General features: G+C 32.9%; 1 protein-coding gene across 1 annotated transcript; it reads right to left on the bottom strand.

Annotated features, from left to right (window-relative positions):
* Nucleotides 1–913: 913 nt before the first annotated feature.
* PGO_102190 (DNA-directed RNA polymerase I 190 kDa polypeptide) lies at nt 914–9663 on the bottom strand (the record flags this gene model as incomplete). Its single annotated transcript, XM_028688249.1, has 3 exons — nt 914–1014; nt 1197–1313; nt 1521–9663. 3 exons carry the CDS (start codon nt 9661–9663, stop codon nt 914–916), a joined length of 8361 nt encoding a protein of 2786 aa, XP_028544050.1.
* Nucleotides 9664–12986: the final 3323 nt, after the last annotated feature.

Raw genomic sequence — 12986 nt, 5'->3', positions numbered from 1 at the left:
CAATGTTTTTCTCCACATGTTTTCCAACGTTTACAAACCCATAAACATTAAATTCTTGACCGACAGAGGAAATAATAACATAATATTGAAGTATTCACACATGAGTATATGCACTGGAATTAAATTACACCCATGTGGTCCCTTCAGTTAACACCGACATACTTATCTATCACCATATCGTTGGTCATATCGCTGGCCATATCGTTGGTCATATCGCTGGCCATATAGTTGGTCATATCGCTGGCCATATTGCTGGCCATATCGTTGGTCATATCATTTGCCCCTTGGCCACATCGTTGGTCATATCATTTGCCCCTTGGCCACATCGTTGGTCATGGTCACGCTGTGTGAAAACCAACAAAACCCCTTAGTAGTATTATTATGCATGTTTTCATATTACTACCACATGAAAAATAAAACAATAATAATAAATCGTTATGCTGATAGAATAAAGAAAACGAGAATTTGCTAAAACGTCCCTGGTGCATATTTTTTTTTTTTTTTTTTTATATGGGTTAAAATGTACTAATTGAACAATAATTTTCTTTTTTCCTTTCAAGTGCATATGTAAAGTAGCACATATACAATATAACTTGTAACAAACTTGTGAATGGAAAAAAAAAAAAAAAAAAAAAAAATCGAAATAATTGTTAAATGCGCATTAATTCGATGAGAAGCAAGTTTCTACCACTTCGGGTGGGTGTGTATACTTTTATAAAAAAAATGAAATGTAAAAAAAAAAAAAAAATAAAAATAAAATACATGTAAAGCATAACTAGGTATATATAACACATAATATAGATCTTAAATTTTTTTTACTGTTCAAGGGTTTCCCCTTGCGCCTTCTCAAAATACATTTTCTATGTTTAAAAAAAAAAAAAAAAAAAAAAAAAGTTTACAAGTACACACTGTCTCATCCGGATCCCTGGAGGTGTGTAATAATATCAGAAACGTTAGTTCCAACTTTGATAGGCTTTCCAAAAAATAAACTACTGGAAGCTGTCGACAAGTAATCTGTAAAAGATGAAGATTTGAGAGTGGAAGATATATGGAAGAAATGAGTAATAGATCATGTGGAAATTGAAACACATTGAGGGGGAGGAGATGGGAGAAAAAACATTTTTTTCACACAAAGCCATAAACTCGATCACGCAGAAGTATAAACGTAATTCCACATACATTTATTTTAATCATACCAACTGAATTGTGCACACATCCCTGTGTTAAAAAGTTCGTTGCACACTCGAAACTCATTTTGTGAAAGACGTTACGAAAACATCCCAGTCCGTGTCTGCTGAATGATTTTAGGTCGCCTGTAAAAAAAAAAAAAAAAAAAAAAAAGAGAGGGGTGAAAAATATGTACTGACATATATATGTACTGGGGGAAAGGTGAAAATAACTTGAATTTAAAAGTTTTCTTTTTTTTTTTTTTTTTTTTTTTTTGGAAAGGACTCTCCTTTTTCTCCTCATTCAATGTAATGTTTTGCAGCATCTGCTTTATGTGTCGCTTCCCTTCTTACCAGTGTGTGTCATAAAGTCGCTAATGAAGGACACATGTCTAAAGTCGATCTTAATTCCGTAGGCCTCAAAGACTTTCTTCAACTCTTTGGTTATGCACAGTCTTCCAGCTTCAATACCGTAGGTCTTGACAATGGTATAGATATCATTGCAATACAGTTTGGTCTTATCAATGTACTTATCCTTAATATTGTATAATTTATATATATTTTTTCCTTCAATCTGCAATTCATATTCAGCTCCTGTGTGTGTTATATCCCTTCCTTTTAAAATTTTCGGATTATTTAAATCTTTAACTTTGAATAAAATTTCTTTTGCAATTTCTGTTTTTACATAACTTAAAAAATCAATTGCATGCGGAAAGAAATTAATGTCCCATCCTATTTCAAATTTCAGTATCCATGTAACTGGTGAGAAGCTAATATTCTTCACAAAGCATAATAAACTACATTTTAATTTGTCTATAATATTTTTTATATATTTTTTATTTTCATTTTGGTTTTTCAGTCCACTCTCTCTTTCAAATTTTTCTTCTTCTTCCATCTCCTCATCATCACATTTGTTCTTTAAGTTCATGTTGTTTTTATAATCATATGTGAGATTTGCAAAATCTTTGACGATTTCTTTTTCTTTTTCTTCTTCTTCTGAATTGTCTACACTATGTGAGTAGTAGTATGAATGATTTCCACTTCCCTCTGTGTCCATATCTTCACCAATTCTCTCAGCCGAAGTAGACCTCTCTGATAGTGGAGATGTCGAAACAGGGATTGTCAATTCGGATCCATGGATTCTTTTTCTCTTTTCCTTTACACTAGTACCTTCATTTGGTCTCCTTTTTTTTCCATCTTTCCTTTCTTTCAATTGGATGGAGTAATCCGATTCGTCTTCGTCCACTTTGTCCACTTTGTCCACTTCTTCCTCTTCTTCCTCTTCTTCCCCTTCTTCCTCTTCTTCCCCATTGGGCTCACTTCCAAGCTCCGCCTCCTCACTGTGTTCACTTTCATCATAATCCTTTTCCTCCTCAGATGCAGAAGATCCTGATTCTGCATCTTCCCCAGAATCGCTAGCACCGCTCAGACTCTTTCCCCCGCTTCCCTTCGACCGATATGCATTCACATCGGTCTCATCATCATTCTCGTTATGATCCTCCACTTCTGTGTCAAGATTATTTTCTGCATCAAGTGGGTTGGTGTTAAAATCAGCACTCACTGTGTCTTCATCTTGCTGAGTGTTGTACATTCGCGAAGCAGAACCCGTGTCTCCATTAGGACCCATCGACTTGGCAAACGAGTCATTGTTATTATTATTGTTATAATAGTCATTTTCATCAATGTGATTCTCATCTCGTATAACTACATTATCTGTCTGTGTTGTGGATCCATTTTTAGAAGATAAGAATTTTAATTTTGCATTTATTTTATCTTCATCATTTTTATATTCAATTTTTTCAAAATTAAAATTAAAATCTTCTTGCATTTTCAAATTTATAAATTCAAATAATTCATCATAGTGCTCATGATTAAACGAATTTATATGTCTCAAGTTGTATGTGAGTAAACTTTCTTGAATTTTGTTCATTACTGAAGAAAGAATACAATTTACAGCTTTGCTAAGAATGAGTTGCATGGTTATATGTTTATTAATTTTGCAAAAGTGATGTAAATTCTCAAACTGAATCACAATTTCATAATTCCATTCCTTTTCGATTTCAAAACTTAGTTCTGTGTTTTGTAACGCGTTCATAATTTTTGTTGTTTGGACTTCTCCAGAAGCGTAGCTAGCGAATCCATTTTCATTAGCATTTACACCCATATCCTCCACATGGATACAATGAATCTGTTTCTTTTGCCTATCAGATTCTTTTAAAATTAATTTTCTATCCACACCAATACCATAAATGACATCACTAAGACATATGCTTTTGTAAGAACTCAAAATTTTGTCTGCAATTTCAGTAATGTAATTCTTCATTTTGTTTACGTCATTTGTTACTATGTTTGCATTTTTCACATTCGTATTGGCACTTTTTAAATCATGTATGTTATTTCCATCCACTCTGATGGGAACATAAATCATAGGTTTAGATGTCAACTTCGATGTTAAAAATATTTCTTTCAATCTTGGAATACCCATTGTAACATTTTCTGTACCTGCCAAATGAAATGTGTTTAAAGTCATTTGTGTTGCTGGTTCTCCAAACGATTGTGCTACTAAAATTCCTATAGATTCACCTGGAGCGCATAGAGAATTGTAATACTTAGATTTAAGTAGAAATTCAGACAATGTATCAAAGTTTTCAGGGTAATTATAACAGTTTGATAAATTCAAATCGTTCAAAATAGTGTTCTTCAACTTGACTTGAAACTGTTCTGATATGGCTCCCATGTACGTGTATGGATTATAGTGACATATTATGGGTTCTCGTTCATCTGAATTTGGGTATTTCTTTTCCAGACCATTTTTACGCCCAATCTGCCTCACGCTCTCCCCTTCTTCTCCTTCTCCTACTTCTCCTCCTACTTCAAACCTGGAAAAGAGTTTTTCATTCCTCTGTATTTTCTCAATAGCATTATGGAGCAAATATTTGCTGAACGCAACGTGATGGTTTAAAATCAAGTCTCTGGATGCATCTAAGTAAGATGTTTTCGATGGGTCGATCCCATCCTCACCATATAAAAACTGAATAATCGAATTGTCTTCATTTCTAACAGTTCCATCGTAGTGCAAAATTACTGATTCCATACATTTAATTAGGCACCTTTGTATGTATCCAGATTTTGCTGTCTTAACTGCTGTATCAATTAGTCCTTCTCTTCCTGACATACAATGAAAAAAATATTCTTGAGGTCTTAATCCTTCCAAAAAACAATCTGTAATTAATCCACAAGAACGAGCACCATAATCATATCTATGAAAACTTGGTAATGTTTTTCCAGATCTCATTCTTGGTACTCTCTTTCCTTCTAAATACTGTTGATCTAGCATTCCACAAATCATAGCATAATTTACTTTACTTCCTTTTGCTCCTGTGAAGATCATATTACTAAACCCATTGTTTAAAAACTTGTTCATAAGGTTATTCATTGATATTAAATTATTCGTATTTGATGACACACGACAAAGGTATGGCTGAAACAATGAATCGATTAATCCATCGAAATCTATTCTCATATGTAAAAAATATTTCTCTATCAAATATTCTATTTTGTTAAAAACATCTTTCATGTTATAAAACTGAAAATTTATTTCATCTTCTGTCCTTTTCAGATTTAAGTATTCATCATAGTAATGGTACCTGTCATTGAATGATAAATTCCCAATATTCTCATTCAACACAAATGAAGGGAAACTTTTCTTCAGGCAGTTACTTATCTTTCTTTCATCCTCTTCTTCCATTTGATGGTTTATATAGTTACCCATGTTATTATCACACTTCTCACCTACGTGAATACCTAATGAATAATCCTCCTTCTCCTCGTAGGTATGTCTACTTGACAGAATGGTTGTTTCATTCCCTTCGTCTAAATTGGAATCTCCACCATTTCGAGAACATGGTACTCCTGGATTCTCAAGCAAGTTCTCACGATTGTCTTCCCTTTTTTGCATATTTTCTAAAAGGATTAAAAATTTTTGCACCATTTGTTTACTTACATGATCCGGTGTAGATGGTGGTATGTCATGTGGGCCCTCTTGCTCCTCCATCTTCTCCAACTTCATTGTTATGTTTTTCTTGGTACCCTTTTTTTCCATGTAAATATTATTCAACACTTGGTGCAATATTTCTTCATTTGTTACATCGTATGAGAAATCACTCAGGTAGTTCTCCAAGGATGGAAAATACTTCATAACATTTTTATTTTGAAACAGTTCAAATAAAATATATATCTTCAATTTCCTGTTACAGTTAGCTTTTCTTAAAAAAGTAATCACTTTTTCTATTATTTTTATGACTTTGGACCCAACAAAATTGGGGTTATCAAGAAATTCTGGTTCATTTAACGAATGAAAAAGTCTCTTTGCCAGAATCTTCTGCACTACATCTAATCTTCCTTTTTCGACCTCTCTAGCATTGTTATCCCTTTCGTTTCTCGTCTTTTTCCCTATATTTTTCTCATAATTTGGAGGAGTGTTACTCCAACTTAGGGCATTTTCCACAAGAGATGATTCTGAAAAATTGCTTGACTCTTTATCTGTGCATTTTCCAAAAATGTTATTTATTTCTTTATTCAACAGGGCGATGAAATATGTCTCTTCCTTTATTTCTAGCTGTTCTTCCGAAGGTGCACCTTTCAAGGGTGCATGTTCATGCAATGTGTCGATGCTTCTCCCCATGTCGATACTTCTCCCCATGTCGATGCTTCTCCCCATGTCGATGCTTCTCCCCATGTCGATGCTTCTCCCCATGTCGATGCTTCTCCCCATGTCGATGCTTCTCCCCATGTCGATACTTCTCCCCATGTCGATGCTTCTCTCCATGTCGATGCTTCTCCCCATGTCGATGCTTCTCTCCATGTCGCTTCTTCTCCCCATGTCGATGCTTCTCTCCATGTCGATGCTTCTCCCCATGTCGATGCTTCTCTCCATGTCGCTTCTTCTCCCCATGTCGATGCTTCTCCCCATGTCGATGCTTCTCCCCATGTCGCTTCTTCTCCCATCTGCTACTTCCCCTTGTGCCTCCCTGTGAAAAGCTCGAATGAGGGCATCCCTCCGCTGGTAAATGTCATAAATATTCTTCACAAACGAATCGTTATTCTCAGCATAAGAATTCATCTTTTCCCTGCTGTAAACATTCATTTGTGAGATGTTTGTATTCAACGATTTGGCAATGGCATGGCAAAATAAATTCTGTAAATAAAATCCAGTAAAAGATATTCTTTTTCTTATTCGTAACTTCTCCATTTTTGCATCTTTCTTTAAAATAAAATCATATAAACTAAGACTTGTTCCTCTGAGTTGTAGAAAACTGATAAATAATCTTCCAAAACAATCAAGAATAACTGCTGCTGTCTTAGGTCCATACAATTCATAACATAAATGAACAAAACTGTTAGGACTTGCACCAAAATGTACTTTATCCAATACTCCTTGTAACAACTCTGAATTTTTTATTATTACTTCACATTCATTTTTAGGATCGAATGACCACAATGATGGATCTGTTTTGGCCTTTCCACAATAATTTATTCCTTTGTAATTTGACATAAATTCGTTTTTATTATCACGATTATATGTTTCTATTGCAACTTTATCTATAACTGTTTTTAGAATGCTTGTTATTAGTTGTTTTCCTGTCCACATCTTTTTTGGGAAAAGAATGGCTGGCTGTTCCGTTACGATGGTGAATTGGGTTCTATTCAGGACAGATGCATAGGGGTCTAGGTAGCTGTGGTTCCTAATCTTCCATGAACTTTGCTTGGGTTCCTCCTCCTCCTCGTCGTCATTACTTCCTGGGTTGCCATTTCCACTCGTGGTCCTCTTTTCATCACGGGAAAGGGTGCACGAACTTGGATCAATCGTCTGTATTTTTTTCTCAAAGTAAAAGGAATTTTTCTTTGAAAGTAAACAATTGAGAGAACATTGCAAAAGGTTGCAATACTCGTCATAATTTAAAAATGTTTCGAGAGAAGTTAAATGTAAACCACCCAAAATAAAATCTTGAGCTAAACCTCTCAAAGGAGAACCATCCTTAAAACTTGTAAATAAAAAATCACTATTCATCAGATGAGTAGCTTCTGATCTTGCATGAGGTGTTTGTAACAAATGAAGATTCATCTCATCCCCATCAAAGTCAGCATTATATGAACTACAATTTACATAATTTAATCGAAATACTTTTTCTTTTTGAAAAATTTTCATAAAATGAGCCATGATTGAAAATTTATGCAAAGTTGGTTGTCTGTTCATGATTACAATATCTCCATCTCGTGCATGTCTATGTAGAATTAAAGTGGGAACATTTTTTTTAAAATTTATTTTTTCTAGTTGTTTAATTAACATTTTTCTATTTTCATAATCAGATGATAATTTAAACACATTTCCTTTTGCATCTCTATAGCTTAATGCACCAGGATATATATCAGGTCCGTTCAAAATAAGTCTCTTTATATATTCAAAATTATGTTCTGTTATACATTCATCTATAGTTAATTTTTTTGCGAATTCAAGTGGCACACCTATCTGATTAGTTTCAATAAATGTATCTGGAGAAATAACCGTTCGTGCACAATTGTTTACCCGCTTTCCCATAATATTTTTTCTTAAAATACCTTCTTTTTTGTCTAAAATTTCTCGAATCCCTTGATTATTCATTTTCTTTGGATTTGGCATATGAGCAATAAATGAACTATCAAAAAATGTATTTATCCCAACTTGTAAATTGCTGAACAGGATGTTTATATATGAACTTTTATTTCGATATATTAAATCATACCCTTTTAAAAAATCAATTTTTGTAATTTCTGTATCATTATCCATAATACCTGTGTTAAGTCTATATTTCATTCTTATGGAGAAAAGAGTAAACATTTCCTTATACATTTGCAATTCTCTTTTATTATTTTCCAACAAATATTCAAAATTAATTTCTTTCTTTGCATTTATGCACAAATTCACATAAGAATTAAATCTATTCAATACATCTAGCATCTTAGATTTACTATGTGTTCCTCTTAGCTTCACTCGAAATCTATTTGCACTTATACCCATATTGTATAAAAAAAAAACATTGTACCCATCTTTCTTTGTAAATGGATACAGCAAACTCATTATCTCTTTGTCATTCTTTTTAAATATCTTCTTCAGCAAATCTTTTACTTGGAAACTAAACAATCTCACTATGTTCTTTTCCTTCACATTCTGCTTCTTGTACATGTCAATCATCTTGTTCACACTTGTCCCTGGTGAAGTACTCAATTGTGGAGCTTCATCTACTGCACCACTACTGTTTTCATCTCGATCTTGCTCTCCCAATCTTATTCCAATTTCTACACTTTCAACTCCTTTTTTTCTCTCGTCTGGATCTTCCAACCTCCCAAATCTTTCATTGCCACTTGCCTGTTGCATGTTATCCATCTCTTCATCCAATTCCAACATATTCTCTAGGTCGTCTTCTACTTCCACCTCGTCATACCCCACGAGTTCTCCTTTTTCATTATAAGTTTGTTCTTTTTTTTTCTTTTTCTTCTTCTCTTCTACTTTTATGAACTTTTTAAAAAATGAGTTGTTCAAATAGGATCCAACGAAATTTATGGTATCCCTTTTTTGCGACATCTTTGCAGTTATATTTCTCTTAAAATGACATGAATGACATCTAGAACTTTTCTTCATCAGTGCTTTCAACGTTTTACATAAAATTAGATATTCTTCATAATTATAATTTCCCTGAAATGCTAATTTGGTTGGACTGAAATTAAATTTTCTAATTTTTTCTGTCAGCTTTTTAAAATTCACCTCGTCATTTCCTTTCCTCTCTGCACCTCGCAGTTCTGTTGGATCCGCATTCGTTTCCTCAACTGCATTTTCATGCACTGAATCCGCATTGCCACTTTGAACCATATTTGCATCACCTTTGTCTGGACTCATAAAGCCTCTTTCCAAGCATGCCTCCTCTGCATCGACAACAATCTCTTGGAGAAAAGAGTCTCCTTCCTCATTGCATATTTTTAGATATAATTTCTCAATCTGATCAATGATATACTCCTTGTCATAGTTCCCTTTGCATGCAATTTTATTTGTACTCTCCAATTCATTCAGGGCCTTCAACTGATAAATGTGTTTTAATAAGAAAATTACTTCTTCTGAACAGCAAAAATAATAACAGTTGTAACAAACCAAACTAAGTAATTCATAAAGATCTTTGTAAAACAACGGATTGAACACTGGTAAAGTAAATTCCAAATGTCCAATATGGCCAATGCAATTCTCATGTCTTTCAAAACATACTGTACATATTTGTCTACAATCTACAGTACCATATCTCGGATCAAAAAACAATTTAGATGTCATTCCACTTGAATGTACTTTTTCAAATTCATATAATTCGTTTTCATAATTTCCTAATGAAATTCTCTTCAACTCATCACTGTTCAGAACATCCAGTTCGGCACTCACCACTTCCACACATTGAGCTCTATTAATGTCATACATTTTTATCCTCTCTGGGGTGCCATATAATCTGTAAAAACATATATGTAATATATGTGTATATGAGATTACCCGGGTTGAGCATGCGAACGCCTTTACATGTGTTTTCTACCTCCACCTGGTCGGTATCTTTGCTTCACTTCCTCGATCGGGTCGGTGACTTTGCTTTACTTCCTCTTCTTCTTCACGAATTAGATGTGGGATCGATTATATCTCTCCTTTCAACTATTCACTAATCGAAATGATAAGCCTTGTTCAGGTTCATTGTACCGTAGTTGCACTTGCTGGTAATAATATCAGATGCGTACAGATAAAGATATAGAACCCCTTATTAAAAATAACAAATTCGACACGAGGGTGAGTACATATAGCTAGTCACACATACACTTACTTTTTCACTATTGACCTTGTAGCAAATCAGGTGGAACGGTCTCTATCACAAACTTCTTAAAATAAATCTTTAACTGGGTAAAAAGAATTCGAAAACAAGTGTTATTATTCTAGAGTGTAAACATTGGAAATGGCAAGATGATGTTCTGTTCTCTCCATAAGGCTAATTTTAGATGCACTAGATTGGATTACGTAATGGAGAAAAAAACGAAGTAGAAAAAAAAAAAAAAAAAAAAAAAAAAAAGGCACTTTCCTGTATGCATAAACAAGGCATTTAAAAAGGTAGCTTAAAAAAAAGAAAAAAAAAAATTTTTTTTTTCCTTTGAATGATTAAAACAACGGATTGAGACATAACTTTCGTCCGATCCTCCAGGGATCCCCTTTTTTCTTCCCCTCTCCACAGAAAGAAGAAGAAATAAGAAAAGTGACTAAAAAATGAGAAAAGTTATCAAAAAATTAGCACACGTTGTTCATGGGAGTTATGCTTGGTTGGAGGGAACTTCAAAAAGGATGAATGGTAAAACTTAATCCAATGTGAATGGACCCTTTTGCTGATTTTGCATAAAATGGAAGTTGGTCTCTTAACCTTCTTCTAAGCAGTCATGCTGTTGTATATATATACAATACATATATGTGGAAGGAAAAAATGCATACATGCTCATGTAATAAATAAACTTGCAAGAGCTTCAGTGATGCATGAATATAGAGGGGGCAATACAAACATAGAAAAAGTAAAAATAAAACAACGCAAAGGAAAAAAGGGCAGAAAAAAAGGGCAGAGAAAAAGTAATGCGTAATTAAAATACAACAAGGTTAATAAAGGAAAATTGAATAATGTCGCCGTTGATTCAGCAATTTTTTATTTTATTTCCACTCGTTTTTAGTTTCATTTTTATTTTTTTTGTAGTTTTATTTTTTTTTTCAGTTTTATTCTTATTCTTATTCTTATTCTTTTTTGTATTTTTTTTTTTTTTTTTTTTTTTTTTTTTTTTTTTTTTTTTTTTTTTTTTTTTTTTTTTTTCCCCCCCCCCTTTTCCTTTTGAAGAAAAACCCCCCCCCCTTTTTTTTTTTTTTTTTTTTTTTTTTTTTTTTTTTTTTTTTTTTTTTTTTTTTTTTTTTTTTTTTTTTTTTTTTTTTTTTTTTTTTTTTTTTTTTTTTTTTTTTTTTTTTTTTTTTTTTACATTCGTCTCATGTCCCTCCGCGCATTCCCATTGGAAGGAATAACCCAACCGCGCTGTTTTATTTTATTTCATTTTATTTCATTTTTATTTATTTTTTTTTATTTTGTTTTTCTTTGTTTTTCTTTGTTTTTCTTTTTTTTTGCTTTGTTCTATTTTGTTTATTTTTTAATGCCAATTTTTGGAAGCGCTACATGGCCTACGTGCTATGATTTTGCATATGCATGTAGAGAGGGAGATTCCGTTCTGCAGAATTTGGCAAATCTGCATAAATACCTGCCCTTATCTACATGAGCTTACATAAATATGCATATTTTTTTTAGGTATGAAAAACTGGAACAGTTTCTTTTTTTCCCTTCATATAACTTAACCGCGGTTGCCAAGAAGGAAAAGTTACATTCTCTGCACTTTTAAAATAATCAGCATATTGGATATATAAACATATATATATATATATATATATATACTTATATATGCTTTATTTTCTGTTCACGTTAATCAAACACATAGACATGTCCTAAAACCAGCTTAATAGTGAATGCGGGTGATGCATATATGCACACATGTACATTATGCACATATGGATAGACCCATTTCGAATGAGAAAACTTAACACATAATTGGGTTATCCACCAGCACAACAGCTTATCGGTTTTTTTTTTTTTTTCTTTTTTGTGATTCCTGAAAAATGTAGTGAACATATACATATATATATATATATGTACATATAAATGCGATGCTACACGATTTTCCAGCCCAGACAGTTTTTTTTTTTTTTTTTTAAAAAAGTGTAATAATCTCACGTCAAGTTGGAAAGTGGGAAAGGCACGAAATATTCTGAGTCAATTTGCTAATCAAATACGAATGGCTTAGAACAAGGTACATATATTATCACTGCTCCCACACACGCATATAATATGTTACGAATTTTATTTCCTATCCCTTTATTTTTAAATTCACAAATGAGACAAAGGAGGTAAAACCAATCATATATGAAAACTACATAAAAAAAAAAAAAAAAAAAAACATGTTTAAGAAAATCATTATATCATCTTTTTTGATTTGTTAAAAAGAGAAAAAAGTCTTAACGGCAAGTAGGGCAAAGAGGAAGAAAAAAAAAAAAAAAATACGCAGTTTACATATTCCTACGTTGTAAAATGATCACGGAAATTATTTCTCCATCACTCTCCAAAAAAAATTGCGAAAAAAGTAGTTAACAGTGTAACGAACAAAATGGGAAAGGATATGTGAAAGGGAGAAGAGGGGATAAATAACTAACGGTATGTAAGAAGAAAAGGATTACCAATTCAGCTGCTTCCCACCCGGCTTAAGCAACATTTTGACACCTCCACTTAACCTTCACACCCTACCTAGGCGTGTGCATTACACATGGATCCATGAGATTTTTCCCATGTAAATTCAATCCGTGGGAATGCTACAAATTGATCATACAGCACAGATGAGAGATGAATTAATTTCTCTCCTTGCCATTTCTAAAACGGGTTATAACTTCTCAAAAAAAAAAAAAATAAATAAAAATTATGCTGCTTATGTGTGTCAATCAAAATGGTCATGAAATTAAAAAAAAAAAAAAAAAAAAAAAAATGAAATATAAGGAAATAAAACAAAATAAATTAAAATAAAACAAAATAATGGTGCGAAAAATCACACAAAGGGCATACAGCTCACGTACTTGACGCTTTTTACCATGTCCATAGCGAACACGAGTTACCACTCACGCCTCACAGTTTCTTGCTC

This window comes from Plasmodium gonderi (assembly GCF_002157705.1).
Source record: "Plasmodium gonderi DNA, contig: Chr10, whole genome shotgun sequence".
Lineage (NCBI taxonomy): Eukaryota > Apicomplexa > Aconoidasida > Haemosporida > Plasmodiidae > Plasmodium > Plasmodium gonderi.
The sequence above is the reverse complement of the archived record's forward strand: the minus strand, read 5'-3'. Positions and strand labels throughout refer to the sequence as shown.